Source organism: Chelon labrosus, assembly GCF_963514085.1.
Source record: "Chelon labrosus genome assembly, chromosome: 24".
Lineage (NCBI taxonomy): Eukaryota > Metazoa > Chordata > Actinopteri > Mugiliformes > Mugilidae > Chelon > Chelon labrosus.
The window spans coordinates 1,404,967-1,423,463 of NC_140357.1; the positions used below are offsets into that span (position 1 = coordinate 1,404,967).

Genomic DNA, 18,497 nt, shown 5'->3' on the forward strand with positions numbered 1-18,497 from the left:
TGTTTAAAGTCAATCAGATATCAGCCTCATCAATCCTGAGTATAATCCATCAAACTGCTTTGTTAGCCTTCATCTCATAATTAGCTGCCTTGTTCGTCTTTTCAGGCAATAACTCAGAAGAGAAACAAGAAAGTGCAAAAACAGCTGTGCTGGAAAATGGAGAATAATACTTCTTGTATTGGATCTGATGTCCAGAAATGTTTCACTGTCATAGAATGAACCCCCTAGCTTGTATCCTGCTATGCTTATCGGCTAGCCACCCCCCTTCTCCACATTTTCTTACTCTTTTGACTATTTTTTAAACTTGTTTCAATTCTTTTCAATCTTTTACAGGAAAAATCTCTTTTAAATGCATTAATTTTACAACGAAACGCAAGCACATACACTTGCTCCTAAACCAAGGTATTACAACATATATATATTTTGCAACTGAATTCTGCTGAATAATCTGAGGACATAAAATAGAAGTGCACCTAAGAGATGGGATTTATGGCTCTTTGAAGGGAGCCGGATCTTGTGGATCTGTTGCTTTCAAAAAGCCACCCCTTCTTAAGGCCGCTGTACTGAGGGACTCAAGTGAAGGCAGTGTGGACTACTCGGATGACGACATGCGATATTTGCATATAAAATTAGCACCTTGTGTGTGCATCGGTGCGAAGCAAATCAATAACAACAAAAAAATTAGTGGCTCGCAACTGCAACTCGATTCCTATCGTTTGTGTTAAAGAGCCATTCAATAGATTCGGTTCGTTCACTAACGTCACAACTCTACACCCATTTATACTTCACATATAGTGATCCATGCAGCTGTAGGCCATGGGCTTCACTGACCTCACTTCTTTCGGTGCATATGTTCTATAGTCTTGCAGTTAGAGATGGAGCCCCTGGGTCCAACAGAGGGAACAGGGGGGCCCTCCACTAACCGTCCCTCCGTCACCTGTGACTTCCAGTTTCCTCCAACTGAAACATTGTCACATAGCCAGGGCTCAGCAGCTGGGAGCCTCTGGGACGTAGGTGATGGAGACTTCCAGAGAAGAAGAGGGGAAGCTTGGGGGCCAAAGCCAATACAGGTTCTATTTCAGGAACTGCAACGAGCAGAAATTCAACACAAAAGGGACCCAGTCATTTCCAGCACCTGATATCATTGTGGAATATAAAGTCAACTTTGGTTTAGTTTGGAGCTGATGTCAGAAAGACATTCAGGATCCATTTAAACCAAATGACACAGATGGAAGACTATCCCTCAGGCGGTCGTTTCGACTTCTGTTTGGTGGTGGATTGTTGTGAGGGTTGCCATGTCTGTATGTGTGTCTATGCATGCTTTTTTTTTTTTCTTTCCATTAGGTGTGCATCTCCGCTGCATGCTGCGTGTGAGTCAGTGTTAATGAGAGAACTTCTGAGTTTACTTCAGCAGTCTGTTATGGAGAGATGGGGAAAATCAGCAGCCTTTGGTTCGCCTTTGGAATTTACGGCTCTTTGAAGGGATCTGGATCTTGAGGATCCGTTCCTTTCAAAGAGCCGTTCAAAAGACTGGCTCATTTTGATATTTATTTTTAAGCTGCCAGCCTGGGGCTATTTCATTTTATCTGGGAAATAATAACTGGAAGGAATTATAGGGTTCCAGTATCTATCTATATACAGAATCAATAGATACTTTATTTAGCCTGTGGGAAGTTCAGTACAGACCTCGCCATTATAATGTTATAATAGTTTGGCAAATAATACACTTTGCTTTACCATTTTTCTCATCACAAAAGCGCATCCAGATGCTGCTGGGATTTCTTTGGTCCATTTTGTCTTTTTGAGTTGCCTGCCACTCACTTTAAATGAAGCATGTCCTTCCCCTCCTTGAGACGTGCATAGTGAGGCATTCACGCGAAGGCAGTGTGTGAACAACACAGATGACGCCATACTTATATCAAATAAGCACCGTGGGCGTGGTCTGCTGCGCTCACCTCTCTGTCTTGTGAAAAAAAAAAAAACAAACTTGGAACTGTGACTTGGTTTCCATTGTTTGTTTTAAAGAGCCGGTCAGTAGATTTGGTTCGTTCGCAAACGTCACATCTCTACAGAGGACTGCTGATGAGTGTATGCCATAGCTAAATGCATTTCTGTTATGCCATCTATTTTATCATGTTCTTCTGATAAATCTTTCTTGACTATATCTGCCAAGCATGTCTATCTGTGGACACAGTGACTCTGTAAGCACAGCCTTGTAGGCATGTCTGAATTGAACTCCATAAATCCAGGGAGTTGGAAGCTACTGTTTGTTTTGTGTCTATCAACAGGTTTCTTAACTCAGTTTCATCTATTAGTCCATGCCTTATAGGAAACCATTGTTTCTGTCCTGGGATGCAGGTGAATTGTTAATTTGCGCAAAATTCGGCGCACAGCAACAGCACAAATTACACACACTGTGCCTCTTGCCTCTTAGCTCTGTGAGTCTGTGAGTGCAGTGTGGTGGATCTGCACTCTGCAAAAGTCAAGTTGTAGATCCATGGTGCACAGACAGTAGAGGCCATAGGGGTTAATGCGGGACAAAAACATGCCACAAGTACTCAGCTCGGGGCCCCCAACAGCTTAGTTACTTCCCTGTCAGAGTCACCTAAGAGATGGGATTTACGGCTCTTTGAAGGGAGCCGGATCTTGTGGATCTGTTGCTTTCAAAAAGCCATTAAGCATGCGCACTACCCCTACTTAAGACCTCGTGTGTGCATCGGTGTGGAACAAACTAACAACAGAATGGCTTGCAACCGCAACTCGATTCCTATCGTTTGCGTTAAAGAGCTGTTCAATAGATTCAGTTCGTTCACTAACGTCACAACTCTACACCTAATAACAGAAACTCATCTGTCTTTAGAATGAACTTTAGGCCTAACATCTATGTGGGGATTATTTCAGGAGCTCTATGAAATATATTTATCCTTCACATGTAGTGATTCATGCAGCTGTATCTGCCTTCGGAAAAGTCAAAAGTCAAACTGTAGATCCACAGTGCACAGACAGTAGAGGCCACAGGGGTTAATGGGAGACAAAAACATGCCACAAGCACTCAACTCGGGGCCCCCAACAGTTTAGTTACTTCCCCGTCAGCAGCAGCAGCAGCAGCAGCGCTGATACATCAGTTTGTTAAGTTTATTTAGCTTTCCGTTTCCTCTTGCTTCACTCTTCTTGCCAGATTTGGGGATCAGTCTAATTTACCATAGTTGCATTATGACTCACCAAATATATCCCACCAACACCACCACTACTCTAGTCATCAGACGGGGTTTGGCTGCACTAAGGCATAATATTCGCATTCAGGACCCACTTCTGAAGCTTTCCTCAACGACTTCTGTCCTCTCCAAGAACTCCCCCCCCCCTCGCCCCTCCTATTGCGCCTCGGCTGTGCGCGCTGAAGTGGCTCCTTCTCTCATTCCTCAGCGGAGATCCAGGGCGCACACACCGGCGTTATTAGTTAGACTCAATTCTCCTCAGGATTTTACCTTGAGACCATTGTTTTTCTTCTGTGAGCGTGGTCGCAGCGGATAATCTAAACTTTTTTTTCCACCCCTACGTGTGCGCTCTTTTTTAAAAAACTTTTTTTTTCCCATGTGAAAACAGAATATGAGGATTTGCCCCAGGGAGAGGCTATCAAAAGTTTGAGGTAAGAGCGTTTATGTTTTATTCAAACGAATTAAGGTGAGGTTTTATGAAATATTTACAGGGCACTTTTGGTGGAAAAAAAAAAAAAAACGGCCTCGGCGCAATGTGCGTAATTTACCGGAGCTCATCCATTCATGCGGTGATGGAGTCAGTCTTAAAAGTTGAGCCAGAGTCAGTTTTACCTCTAATGGATCACGGGTGTCACCTTAGTCACTGAGACAGACATCGCTGTTGCTGTCATTGTAGTTCCGCAGGCTGCTGATGCGACTGTCCTTCCGGCGAATGAAGATGGGCCGCCTCGCGCTGTGCGCACTCCGCACTCTGCTGGTGCTGATTGTGATCTCGCCTCCAGCCGCCTCTGCCCCCTGCCCCCGACCTTGCTCCTGCCCTCAGCCCGCCGAGCTCCACTGCACCTTCCGCTCCCTGATCACCATCCCAGCGGCTGTGCCCAAACACGTGGAGCGTATGAACCTGGGGTCGGTCATTTTTTTGTGCATACTATGCATTCATTTTGCATGCTTGTTGTCTTTCTTACACCCTTAATTCAATGCCAATAAGGGATTTAATTTTATGATCATCTATTCTTTCCTGTGAATGGCTTTAATGTTTAATATTCCGCCCACTCTGGTTTTGTTATTTCAGGTTCAACAGCATTAATAAAATCACAGACAAATCGCTGGCCGGCCTGAGGAAGCTGGAGCTGCTGATGATCCACGGGAATGACATCCACAGCCTCCCCGATGGGGTGTTCAGAGACCTCGCTTCCCTTCAGGTACACCGGCTCCGTGAAATGTTATCTGAAAGTGGCTTAGTGACTTAATAATTTGATTTATGTCATCGTCGGTAACTGTACAAATTGTCTCAAGATGCTTCACAGATAGACTAATAGATTTAAGTGAGCCGCGGAATTGCTTGAGCGTCTGCACATGTCTAAACTTCAAGAGTATGCCATTTAAGAGAGAGAGAGTTCAAGAGCTGGTGCCTCCCATACACTGATCAGGCACAACATTATGACCACCTTCCTAATATTGTGTAGGTCTCCCTTGTGCCTCCAGAACAGTTGGGGCTCATCAGAGAATGGACATGGGCCTTCTGATGGTGTCCTGTGGTGTCTGGCAACAGAATGTTGCTAGTGGGGGCATTTGGGTCCTATGGGTTGAGGGGAGGGGCTTCTGTGGATCATCCCACAGATACTTGATCAGTTTGGGATCTAGGGAATTTGGAGGCCAGGTCAACACCTTGTGCTTTTCATGTGTTTTTGAGTTGTTCCTAACGCGTTTTTGTGTGTGTGCCTGTGTCAGGCTGCATACAGCTGGGGATGGCTGCTGCCATGAAGGAGTGTCATTGCTATGGGGTGGGGTTGCCTGGTCTGGGGTAGGTGGAGGGGGGGAAGTCTGTAGTAACAAATGCCAGGTCCAAAAGTTTCCCAGCAGAACATTGCATTGTCAGAAGATGGTCAATGTTATTTACTTCTCCGGTCAGTGGTCATAATGTTATGCCTGATTGGTACACGTCCTCTCATGCAACATAAAACAATCCTTGGCATAAAGAAAAACTTGAAAATGTGTGGTAGGCTTCATATAATGTCATGTGGTTGTCAATGGTTGTTTTCTCTTGTCCCGTTTAATGATTTAGATGCTGAAAATGAGCTACAACAAGGTGACGGAGATAAACAGGCACACCCTCCGAGGTCTGTGGTCCTTGGCCAGGTTACACCTCGACCATAACCGGCTGGAGTTCATCCACCCGGACACCTTCCACGGCCTCACCTCCCTGCGGCTGCTGCAGCTGGAGGGCAACCGGCTGCAGCAGCTGCACCCGGCCACCTTCACCACCTTCGCCGCTCTGGGCCACTTTCACGTCTCCACGCTGAGGCACCTCTACCTGTCGGACAACGAGCTGACGTCGCTGCCCGCCAGGCTGCTGGAGACCACGCCCCAGCTGGAGAACCTGTACCTCCACGGGAACCCGTGGACGTGCGACTGCGACATGGAGTGGCTCCGCGACTGGAACGAAAATTCGCCAGGTTAGACATTTCTCCACTGTCTCGTCAAAAAATACTTGCAAAGACGATCATTTTTCAGGGTCCTCTTTGTCGACACCGTTCTTCTTTTTTTTCCTTAGGTGTCTTGAAATGTAAAAAGGACAAGGCCCTGCCTGGTGGTCAGCTGTGTCCCATGTGCTCTTCTCCCAGACACCTCCGGAGAAAAGAGATCCATGCCGTGGAGAACCTGGTCTGCAGCGGCCCCGTCATCAGGTCCCCTCACAAAAATACCTCAGCCGAGGAGAGCGAGGTTTTGAACAAAGAGGCCTTCAAGAAGCCGTTTGGCAACGTCTCTCTGGGCCTGTCCGACGAGCACGGGAACGAGGTGGATTTGGAATGTAGCGTTGGCGAGCCGAGAGAGATTTCAAAGATCAGCTGGGAGCAGGTCAACCCGCTTCATTTGGCCTACAACATCACTTTGTCGGTGGATCTCGAATGTCCTGTTGACAGAGAAAAATATGAGAAACTCTGGAGGCTGATCGCATACTACAGCAGCACGCCAGCCCACTTGGAAAGGGGAGTTATTCTAAGCCAGGACCCCTATCCAACCTACGTGTACAGACAAGACTCTGAGCGGGATGCGCTGTACTACACCGGCGTCAAAATGAACATGATGGCCCAACCAGAATGGCTCATGCGGACGTCTTTGGACCTTCAGCTGAACCGACTTCAGTCGTCGGCCAAGACGGTGAAACTGATCCTGACTGCGGACCTCTCGGAGACGGCGGAGGTGGAGCTGGTGCGGAGACAGAGGAGGACGTGGGTCGTGATCGAGGAAACGAACGCAACTCGTAAAGCGATTACCGCTGTCCTGGGAGGCTCGGCTCAAATGCGCTGCGATGTGCACAGTTCCGGCCGGCCGGTTACTCACTGGATGCTGCCAGACGCCTCCAAAGTGGGGGCGCCGCACGGCCGCCCAGACGACAAGGTGTCCGTGTCCGGTGACGGCGTGCTGGTGATTAAAGCCGTCACCCACTCGGACGCAGGCGCTTACTACTGCATCTCCAGGGTTCACGGAGACCTTGCCGTTATGCCGTTCCAGCTGACAGTGCAGGAGTCCTCCAGCCCTCCCCCAGGCGAGGACACAACAATTAAACCTATTGAGGGATTTGCTGGCAACCCTATTTCCCTGCCTTGCGCTACATCCGGCTCCCCTGATGCTGAGATTGACTGGATTCTGCCAAGCGGCAACATAGTCAGTTCCCAAACCAACTCATCCAGAGCTTTTGTCTATCCGAATGGCACTCTACACATCACGCAGCCTCAGTCATTAGACAGCGGTTATTATAAATGCGTTGCCATGAATCTGCACGGGGTGGACACGCTGGCGACGAAAGTCACAGTAGTCCGGCGCAAAGGGCCGATGAAGCCCTTGAGGAAGTTTCCATCAAGGCCGCAGTCGGCTTCAGGGGTTAACACGCAGATAAAAGTCCCCACGGAGAACGCAGACGAAGCATCAGGGGACACTGAGTCACCGATGAGCCGCCTGGATGTGAGAAGGAGAATTCCGGGAGGTGCGCCCCCAAACAGGAGGGGTAACCATCCGTCCAGGAACATGTGGCGGAGGCCACCTGTGCTTCGGAAACCGACGGGATCGCACGTCGAAAACGTGAAAAACACAGTTGAGGGGAAGAGGAGGATTAACGTGTCGAAGAGTAAAATAGACCCAGAGAAATGGGCGGACATTTTAGCTAAGATCAGGGACAGGAATCCTCAGAATACGGTGACGCCGCCCGCTGTTCAGAAAACGACGGAAAGGAAACCGACAGAAACGAATCAGTCACAAGAAAACGACGAAGGATCGTCGGAGGGCATGATCGAAAAAGAGGGCCAAGATTCCTTCACAACGCCAAGCATGTCTGTACAAAATGCACAAAAGAAAGCAAGTAAACACACAACACAAGGTCAAGACACACCTGTGACATCAAATAGCTACACAAACGATTTAACTTCAAGCAGCCGGCAGACCGGTACAGCAGAGCCACACACAACACAGAGCACACCCGACGCACGGCTCACAACTCACGAAACAAACTCAGGCCTGCACCCGACTTCAAACAGTGTATTTTTCCTCCCACAGACCACATCTGCTCCCTCACACACTGTCACTTTTTGGCAGGCCAGCACAAACATTGCGAGCAGCGGCATTACATCGCATCCACAAGAGAACCACGACACAGATGTGGACGGAGTCACGACAGCCGATTGGTTCAAGGCACCGGAGAGGACGCGGAATACGGGCAGACCGAACGTTATTGCCAGCTCTAATAATGACATAGAAGCCTCTCAGAGGGGAAGTCAAATTATCCCCTCAGTCAACCCAAATGAAGCAGCTACAAGCCAAGGAGAAAGTGGAAAATATGAGACTGCAACGGCGTCGCAGATGCACACTCAGCCGAAAGACACAACATTTGGTCGACTGCAATCCGAAGCGAGGCTCACAACAGCGTCTCCGACAACCACGCTCGCGCCCGGCACCACGAGAAGGACGGGAGCCGAAGGGCAGTCGCCCCCGCCTCCCCGACAACCAAACTCCAGGAGAAGGAATGGCGGCCGGAGGAGGAGGCCAAACAGAAGGAAACAAAAGCCGAATGAACCCGCCCGGTTTATTGCCACCACACCTGCAAGGGCTCCCCTAGCAACGGCCGAGACCACCCCCTCCACAAATCTAAAAATAGACCCGTCAGAAGCTACAGCAGGCAGTTTCGGTGCCACGGTTCCATTCACCGGCAGCCAAGCGGCGTCATCAGGCAGGCTGAGTCATAAAGAAAGCACAGTCTCTGGGCATGACGATCAGGCAACCATCAAACCATCCTCACCAGCTTCTTCTTCCCACGAAACAAAGAACAGCCGCCCATCCCCGGCCAAGCCGCTATTCAGAAGCACGTCGGTGACAACATCATTTCCAACACCGTCTCCAGGGGTGGGTCACGGAAATACAAGTCCTCAAACAGCCTTGGGAATTTCAGAAAGCGAATCTCATCCAGAGAGCTTCAGTACACCCACGTCAACCACTCAGCAGATGTCTACAGAAAACCCTCCTCTACCTGTTGAACCTTTAGAGGAGACACTGAGTATTACTGGAGACTCTGGGGCCGGTTCTGGCGATTCCTTTGGCGGTTTTCACGCTGTGACACAAACTCAAACATATGCTGAGGAGAATCTGTCACGGCATCAACACACGCCCGCTCAAACAGGTGGAAAGACGCATTTGCAAGGGACTAGTACGGATTTGCCTCTGCTGCCATCTCAATCCACACTGCCTCCTTCTTTCAGCGAGCCTGAAGTCAAGACATCGGGATCCACTCACGGTGGATTGAGCGCTACACCGTCCACGCTTTTTGAGAATTATTTTGACAGAGAACAGGTTACCACAAAGGCTCCCGCAATACCAGAACATTTGGATTATGGCTCTAGTCAAAACAGAGCCACAGCCAGTGAATCAGAAGCAGATGAAAATCTTAATGTTGATGCTGCTATCGCAAGTACCGCTGAGGCAGCACCTTCCTCTACTGCCTCACCACTGCCTGATCCTGTAATGCAATCAACAGTCATGCCACCCAAAACATATTCCCCAGAAGCCAATATGGAGTCTTCACCGATGACAACCCCAAAGGACGCTCCTGAGAAAACGGTCAGTCGTAGTGAAGACCAGCAAATCAAACCCACCGCTACCACATCAGAGCCAAGGAGAACATCAAAATTCCATCCCGCAGCCCAGACACCTGACTACGACCTAGCCAGCACAAATCCAACATTAGCCACGGAGCTGAGCAGCAGGCAGACAGTCCATCTGACGACCGCCCACGCCCCGACAATCGCTACAGGGCAGTCAAATCAATCCACAGAGAGGAGCACTCAGGCTGCGCCCAGAAAGCATCAGCTACCTGGACAAGGTTCCATTCCAAGAGGGAAGCCAAGGATAACTAAGAGCAATTTCCAGACTTTCACTGTGAAAGCTGAAACAGATGCTCAGCTTCCCTGTGAGGCTGAGGGGGAGCCAATGCCCTTCCTGTCGTGGATTAAAGTTTCTAGTGGTAAGTATGACTCAACCTCATAACTCACCTTGCATTCAGACAGCCGTAGCACTTCCTTCTTTACGAAATGGGAAAATATAAATAATTCTTGATATTTATACACTAAGCAGGTTCTGATTTAGGAAGGTATGTAGCTGTACCAGCTGCAGACGTCCACATCTGTTACGTAAATGCTACCGGAAAATATACAGTATAACAATATTAAATCAATACAACCTGAAAAGGCTGAATGGAAATAATTAAAAAATTCAATTCAGCCATATCCCTCTAATTTCCCTTTTGTTACTAAAAGCAAAATTTTCCGATATCTACATATAAATTGTAAATTGTGGAATTAACTGAGTTAGTACATGCACCTTGTATTTTAAAGCAATAGACTTAAGATTCTGTGTTTTTGGCATTTTTAAAGGGGAACTACTGTTTTTTACAACCTGGACCTTATTTCTAGCATAAAATACGATCGTTTACTCGCCCATATAACTTTTGTGTCATTTGCACTCATTCAGGAGATAATTCGATCAGCATATATCCATATAGTGGGAGTGACTGGGGCACCGTAAAGCAGCCTCTAAATGACGCATTATCTGCCGCGAAACTGGTTCATTTCGCAATATTTTGTTATGATACGTTACTTCTATTCCCCGTTGAGTCCGGAGTTGCCTGTTATCATCCGTCTTGTGACGGATAGTTCGTCCACAACCTCAGAATCGGAAAAATATTCAGTTTTTTGCAACATGGCTGAATATTTTTCTGACTCTGAGGTTGTGGACAAACTATAGCAGCAGCAAATTACAGGTAAAGAAGCCGACCGGCGCAGGTGCGCGGCAGATAATGCGTTATTTAGAGGCTGCGTCTCGGTGCCCCATTCACTCCCACTATATGGATATACACTGATCTAATTATCTCCTGAACGAGTGCAAATAACAATAATATAACAAAGTTACATATATGGGTGAGTAAACAATTGTGTTTTATGCTAGAAATAAGGTTCAGGTTGTAAAAAACAGTAGTTCCCCTTTAAATATAGTTTAATTAACCAAAAACTGAGGTGTGACACTCCCTGTAAGTAAGTAACATATAGTATGTACATGGATGTAGGACTTCACAACACAACACAAAATTAAGCCTGCTTTGTTTGGCTTACTCAATTAAATTTATTGTATTTTTGTACATACTGCAAAAAAATACAACATCAATTTCCCTTGCAATATCATATCCATTTTCAATTATTCTTTCTCTTAGAATGTATACAGTGTGTGAGACTGTTAAATTGGAGCTCTCTCTTTCCATTTGTGCAGGGACAGTTATTACCAAGAACACCAGGGTCCAGAGGTTCGAGGTGCACGCAAATGGTACATTAATGATCAGGAACACGCAGCTCATGGACAGGGGCCAGTACCTGTGCACGGTCCAGAACCAGTATGGCACAGACAAGATGGTGGTCAACCTTGTGGTCCTCTCTCAGCATCCACGGGTCCTCCATCCCAGGCACAGAGACATCACCGTCCGTCAGGGTAGCAAAGTCAGTCTGGAATGCAAAGTGGAGGGACACCCTTCGCCACGGGTCACGTGGGTGCTCCCGAACAACGTACCCCTGGCTGCCGCCTCAGTCGGGGCGCCCTCTCAGCAGCGCGTGGCTGTTCTGAATGATGGAACCCTTCAGATCAGCCAGGCTAGTTACACAGATAGAGGGATTTATAAATGCATTGGTAGCAGTGCTGCAGGTGCCGACACTGTCTCGGTACATCTTTTCGTCTCCGCATTGCCGCCTGTGATTCAGCAAGCGCATCATGAGAACACCACCTTTCCGGAGGGCAGCACTGTCTACCTCCACTGCACTGCCACAGGTTCTCCCCAGCCTGTTATTCAATGGACCACACCCGATGGAGTATCCTTAATTGCAACACAGTCCCTTTCTCAGAACCTCTTTGTCTTTCCCAATGGGACCTTGTACATAAAAGGACTCGGCATAGGGAATGCTGGGAAGTACGAGTGCTCAGCCAGTAACACCATGGCATCTAGCACGAGGACCGTGATTTTAAAAATAAGGGGAAATCAACCCCCTGCCAAGGCCAGTATCACGATATCGTCTCCCCAAAGAACAGAAGTAACCTACGGGAGTAAGCTGCTACTCACCTGCGAAGCAACGGGGGAGCCAGCGCCCCGAATCATATGGAGGACGCCCTCTAAGAAACTAGTGGATGCTCAGTACAGGTGCGAACAAATGCCCAAGATAATTATTTTTACCATCTACTAAGATGGCTGGTATTGTATGCATGTATCAAAACTGCACAAGATGTGATCGGAAAGCTTTACCAATGTGTTGTTGAGATCAAAATGAAGATAGTGTTTGGAGATGGGTACTAGCAGCTGAAGGTTGTCTGAAACTTTGATTTTTTTTCCAGTTTTGACCCCAGGATCAAAGTGTTCCCTAATGGCACCATCACCGTCCTTTCCGTGACTGACGAGGACAGCGGGGACTACTTGTGCGTGGCGCGGAACAAGATGGGCGACGACTACGTTCTACTGCGCGTCAACGTGATGACCAAGCCGGCCAAGATCGAGCAGAAGCAGCAGCGGTCCAGCCAGGAGGTGGTATACGGTGGAGACCTGAAAGTGGACTGCGTGGCCTCTGGGCTCCCCGTCCCAGAGATCAGCTGGGCGCTACCGGACGGCACCATGGTCAACCCGGTCAAACAAAGAGACAGAGTCAGCGGGGGGCGCAGTCGCAGGTATGAGCTGGCATTTTGAGTACAACCCTGCGATCTACGTTTGTGCAACATGAGCTTAGGTAGCCATTGTGTTATCGTATCAGATCAAATAGTTATAAAAAAGATTTAGTTTGTCATAACAAATTTGATCTGATGACCTGTGAGAACTTCTGAATTAGTTATAAACGTGGTTATTTCATTGGTTTTGCAGAGCAGCCAGCCAGCCTGCCATTGCTAAGGAAACTATTATCGTGTTTACAAGCACATCTGTTCATTCAGAACCTTTCAAGGCACACTCCCAACTATCCACAATGAACTGACAACCTCTGTTCTGTGGAATTATGTTATTTCTTGAACAAAACTTTACATTTTGGCCAATTCTCTCTTTTAAACGTAAACAAAACAAATAGCCTGGCTTGGCCGAACTAATTTCTTTACAAGAATATGAGTCTTGCCATTTGGATTTCATTATGGGGCGTGTCCCAACCTCTGCATGCAATTGTATCATCTCACAACCATCAGAGTCATTTCGTCGTAAGCAAATTCAGCTTCGCAGTGCTCCGATGACATGTGCGACCAATGCAAGCCCACCCATTGCTTTGACTGGTCCTTCAGATGCTTCCAGAGGCATTATCAGTTCCAAATGAAGTGACTTCAGACCAACTTTTGTCCACAAAAATGTTGTGGGCGGAGGCAGTTTGGGCTAGCCGCCAGGCTACATAAAAATGCAAACTAAATACAAACAAACAAATAATAAATTCTGAAATTGAAGACATTTAAAAAACTTATTTCAAATGGCTGTAAGTTATTCATTACCTCATCAAATGAAAGTTGGCCCTGCTTGTTGGAAACTCTGTGGTACAGTGGCAGCGCACCACCTTAAAATTTATAACTTCACTTCCCCAGAAAATTACTCCAAGAACAAACTTTGGCGTGTGTGCGACATTACAAAAACGGCCACGACACACACTGCACTGTAAACACCGCTTGCCGGTCTGTGCAGTTTTGAAACCATAAGTGCTTCTTTCTGACACGTAAGAGGCGGCTGAACACAGAGCTTCAAATTCCAGCCTCTTCGTAGCTGTCTGTACAGATCCTGTACTGCTGTTATGCAGAATGTCACTAGCAGTCGTGAAAAAAGTGTTTTATTCCATGAATGCACACAATTCCCAACTGACAATCCCAGTTATAAAAGTGTAACTATCACTCCCCTCCCCTTCTCTTTCTGAACTGCATGTAGGTATGTGGTGTTCGACAATGGAACTCTTTACTTCAAAGAGGTCGGCACGCCAGAAGAAGGCGATTACACCTGCTACGCTGAGAATCAAATTGGCAAAGATGAGATGAAGGTCAGGGTTAAGGTCAAGGGTGCGTCTTACCCACCGCGAATCCTGGATAAAGACCCAAAGACTGTCAAGGTTTTCTATGGTGAAACGGTTACGCTCAGATGTAACGCCAAAGGTCAACCAGTACCGGTCATCACATGGATATCCCCTACAAATAAAGTAATCTCGCCTGCATTAGAGAAACACCAGATTCTGGATGACGGAACATTGGTCGTTCAAAAGGTCCAACGTTTTGATGGGGGTAATTACACCTGCATAGCGAGGAACAGTGCAGGACAGGATTATAAAGTCACTAGGCTGGAGGTCTTGGTGACGCCGCCAATAATTAATGGCTTTAAAGGAGCTACCAACTCCATCAAGGTGACAGCAGCCCAAGACCAGCAGAAGCTGGTGGACTGTGTGGCAAAGGGAACCCCCACCCCTCGCATCATCTGGGTTCTACCGGGAAATGTGATCCTTCCTGCGCCGTACTACAGCAAAAGAATAACAGTTCACCCGAATGGTACCTTGGAAATCCGGTCGCCCAAGCGGACAGACTCAGGACAACTGGCTTGTATTGCTCGTAATGAAGGAGGTGAAGTCAAGCTGGTGGTTAACTTGGACGTGAAGGAGGTTGTCAAGAGGTCACAAATTAGAGGTCCCAGAACAGACAACCTGTCACTAACTGTTGGGAATGCCATGACTCTGAATTGCTCCTTTGAGGGTTTGACACTACCTCACGTGACTTGGATCTTACCCAACGGCACACCCTTGCTCGCCGGCGCTCAGTTTGCAAAGTTTTTCCACCGGTTTGATGGCTCTTTGATAATCAGCAACCCTTCTATTGCCGAGGCTGGTGTGTACCGCTGTTTTGGGCAGAATTCTGGAGTGCACGCGGAGCGTACAATCACACTGTTACCAGGCAGAAAGCCAGAGATCAACAACAGATACAACTCTCCTGTCAGCGTCATGAATGGGGAAAAACTTTTGCTTCATTGTCAAACCACTGGTGAACCCCTTAGGCTAGCATGGACTTTACCCACTGGGGTTGTCCTGAACAGACCTCAGAGAGCGGGACGTTATGCCATACTGCCCAATGGGACGCTCGCCATCCAGCAAGTATCAGTCTACGATCGGGGGGCTTACGTTTGCAGAGCTACTAACGAGTATGGCAGCTCTCTGCTTTCAGTATCAGTAAATGTGATTGCATACCCACCTCGAATCACCAGCGGCCCCCCCTCTGTGACTTACGCCAAACGCGGCGTTGCTGTTCAGCTAAACTGCATAGCCACTGGCATCCCCCAAGTGGAATTAGCCTGGGAAACACCTGAGAAAAACCGCTTGGCCGTCAGTGCGCAGCCTCGCCTTTTCGGAAACAAGTACCTCCACCCACAAGGTTCCCTCATCATCCAGAATCCAACACAAAGAGACGCCGGCATGTATCGATGCACAGCCAGGAATGCCCTTGGCGTAGACTCTAAAGCTACATTTCTCAATGTCTTCTAAAAAATTCCACTGTTCACCATGGCCCGTTGCCATACTGTATGCCCAAGAAACTGCCTAATTAAAATCAGCTATTGTTTTTAATTTCATGAAAAAACTGCTGTCACTATGACGAAGTATGAATAGATTAAAACTTACAGCAGGGCTTTGAATGTGTGCTGTTTAGATACTACATTTTGTGTGCTACATACCATTTCCAACATTTTGCATACAATCCACAACTGACAAATATCTATGGATCTCCCGTATTGACAATTTAGACACATTATATAGCAGTGTTTGCTATAGGAATGCTTATTATGTGGACATCTCTGAAACCTCATCCCACAAGGTAATATCAGGAATGAATAGAGTTGTGATGTTCATGAACAAACCAAATCTATTGACCGGCTCTTTTAAACATACAACGGAAACCAAGTTACAGTTGCGAGCCATTCTCTTTTTTCTGCACACAGAAGCTCCCGCTTTGCTTTGAGACGTATAGTGGTGAGCATAGCTGTGGACCTGGATTCAAATCCTGGTCAGCGCAAAGGTATTTACCGAATTTCTTGCGTGATAAATAAAGCGTAGATATAGATATAGATAGACTCAGATATCCCACCAAGAGAATATGTATTAGTGGGATGTCTAAGTTTGAATGATTGTGATCCAGATCTTATCCTATCGCAGTGCTTATTTCAAGGATAACGTAAGTTACCACCAGGCTGGCATCTCAAATCAATAAACATCAAAATGAGCCAGTCTTTTGAATGACTCTTTGAAAGGAATCGATCCACAAGATTCGGCTCCTTTCAAAGATCCCTAAATCCCATCTCTACTAATGAACAGTAGTAGATTCTTAAGCCTGTCTATGTCATGCAAACATGTGACATGAGACTTTGCTTCTATCAGCTACACTCAAGATTTTTCACACTAAAGCATTCAGTCCTTTGTCTTGTTTTTGCCAGTGAGCCAAGTCAGTGTAGCACCCTTGCTTCTGTAATATATTAGAATAGCTTACTGGCAGATTACAGCGAGCTGTAAAAAAAACTTTTGCACAACTTCTTATTTTTCCTAACTAGAAAGTATTGTTTTGATTTTGACTGAAAATATATATCATGTTGTTTTGTTTTGTTTGTTTTTTTAAGCAGGTGATTTTTATTTTATACTCCAAATTTGATCAGTTTGTACTCTGTGCTTTTCATAAATGTCTGTCTTCTGTGTGTGTTTCCATAATGGCTCAGATATTTCAGTAACTGAATATTTCCGTTTGAATTTGATTCCGCAAAGTGCTGACACGGGCGGTACGTCCTCAATTGTAAATTATTTGTCTTTGACAGACAGTGATGCACAGCACTTTTCCACATTTTAATAAAATATTTTAAAATATATTTATTCCCGTTTCTACTAAACTCAAACTGGTATGTGTGTTTTTTTGAGGTGCGAAAAAAAATCATGTATTAGACGTAGGTTTGCGATTATTTACACCTTTTGTAATTCCATTATTTAAAAGTTGGATGTGATTTTTGTTCTGCTGGCCTTCAGAGAGCAGAGCACAGATACAAATCTGAGCAAATACTTAGCAGTTTGGAAGAAGAAAGTAGGTCACCGTTACTCTTGAAGACTTGAGACTTGCAAGCGTTGCTCTGGGAATACAGCCGCAGTGTCGTCTTCCAGAAAGAAGAAACATCTGGGGCCACGAGGAAATCCCCCATTAGTTTAGCAGATTCAGCCTGAAAGAGTCACACTTTGAGAATTTTGCTAAACCTGGCAGCCATCGCAACAAGCCGAGGGGGCACCGGGGTTAACCAGCGCTACACTGCGATGTCTCATCTAACTTCCACCCAAAGGTTCTCCAGCTTTCTTTTTGCGGATGAAGTCAACATTTTCCAGCCTGGGAGCTGATTAGGCTGCAATGATGCATGTGTTTCCCCATGAGGCTAAAGAGGCCCAACTGCTAAGCCTGATTGCTCACAGCACTGCACCTTGCCGTGACCTTTTTTGTGTTATGAAGCTGTCTGTTTGTGACCCAGAACCTGCGAGAGTGCAGTACGCTCGCATGTTGTGCCCATCTGTTTTCTCTCATTATTGAAAGTAAGTAATTCCACACTCTTGGATGTTTATGCCGTTCATGCGCAATATTCCTGTGTTTATCTGCTCTGACATCAGATGGTTTACCAAAGAAAATTAATAGCACGGGAAAAAAAGAAGTCCCTATTTCAGCGATAAGATGTAACCAAGCCTTGTCCTTTTGCAATCAGATGCTTCAAAATAAAGAGAGGCTTTGTGAGCGGTCCCACTCTGATCTGCCATTGACTGGAGATTTTTACATGATGATTGGCAAATCAAAGACCGTGTGAGGGAGCTCTGACTGCAGAGAATTCGTGTCCCACTGTAGCACGATCAATACGTTTCAATATCAAGGCCCTTCATTTCTCGGCAACAGAGAAACAGAATTTGAAAGTTGAAAGGACTGCTACACCAGAAGGCTTCTTTCTTTGGTGCATGAGAACATAGTTAACAGTAGGCATAGGGAGACTCCTTGGTAATAAAAACAGTGCTGAGATAACTTCTTTCTTTCCCTGCGGTTGCTGTGATGTTGACGAGATTCTCATCAAGCACAGATTTAGCACTTTGAGCTTTTTGAATGCATGTGTTATGGATTTCTCGTTTTTTGACGTGTGTGTTCAAGAGCACTGAGCTGTCTTTATGAGCGGCTGTGCTCATAGTAAATCAGTCATCAGCCTCGGTACATAAGCAGAAGAAAAATGTGTGGCTGTTTATTTTTATTTTTTTTCCGTCTGGCTGCAGAAGGTTCTCCGAGAATTTCTGATTTCCGAGCTGTATGTGTATATTCACGTCAAACATTCTCTTTTAAATGCCAAGAGTACTCATGCCAAGATCTCTTCTGAAGGAGCCAAGCCAAAAGAGCCGGCTCTTGTGGGTCCCAAATGGCTCTCCGTTTTGTGTCACTCTGAGCCTTCTATTTTAGCCCAATTTAGATTGTGTGTTGGTAAGCGATTTTTCATTCACTGTTTTCATAAAAGTCTTACTTTTATGCATTTTTTTCTTTACAAAAAACATACACAGTTGCTATTGTTTAACATTTTAATCAAACCTTTAAATGAACAAGTGAACCCAGAAGCCAGCAGACCTGGTGAAAGTTTCGGCTCTTCCCGAGGGAGTCGGCTGTTAGAGCCGGCTCGTCCGCGAACGACACATTACTAACCAACAGCTGATCATTCAGATTCTT

General features: G+C 46.4%; 1 protein-coding gene across 1 annotated transcript; it reads left to right on the top strand.

The window, feature by feature from the left end:
- The first annotated feature begins 3,594 nt into the window (after positions 1 to 3,594).
- Positions 3,595 to 16,619, top strand: mxra5a (matrix-remodelling associated 5a). The gene is made up of 8 exons (XM_084574378.1): positions 3,595 to 3,646; positions 3,892 to 4,121; positions 4,288 to 4,417; positions 5,281 to 5,671; positions 5,770 to 9,726; positions 11,025 to 11,940; positions 12,132 to 12,458; positions 13,678 to 16,619. Exons 2-8 carry the CDS (start codon positions 3,907 to 3,909, stop codon positions 15,266 to 15,268), a joined length of 7,527 nt encoding a protein of 2,508 aa, XP_084430504.1. The 5' UTR covers positions 3,595 to 3,646; positions 3,892 to 3,906; the 3' UTR covers positions 15,269 to 16,619.
- Positions 16,620 to 18,497: the final 1,878 nt, after the last annotated feature.

Coding starts and splice junctions, on each gene's coding strand:
- mxra5a (XM_084574378.1), top strand. CDS start 3,907: ATGCGACTGTCCTTCCGGCGAATGAAGATGGGCCGCCTCGCGCTGTGC. Junction 4,122..4,287: donor GTGGAGCGTATGAACCTGGG/GTCGGTCATTTT, acceptor TTGTTATTTCAG/GTTCAACAGCATTAATAAAA. Junction 5,672..5,769: donor CTGGAACGAAAATTCGCCAG/GTTAGACATTTC, acceptor TTTTTTCCTTAG/GTGTCTTGAAATGTAAAAAG.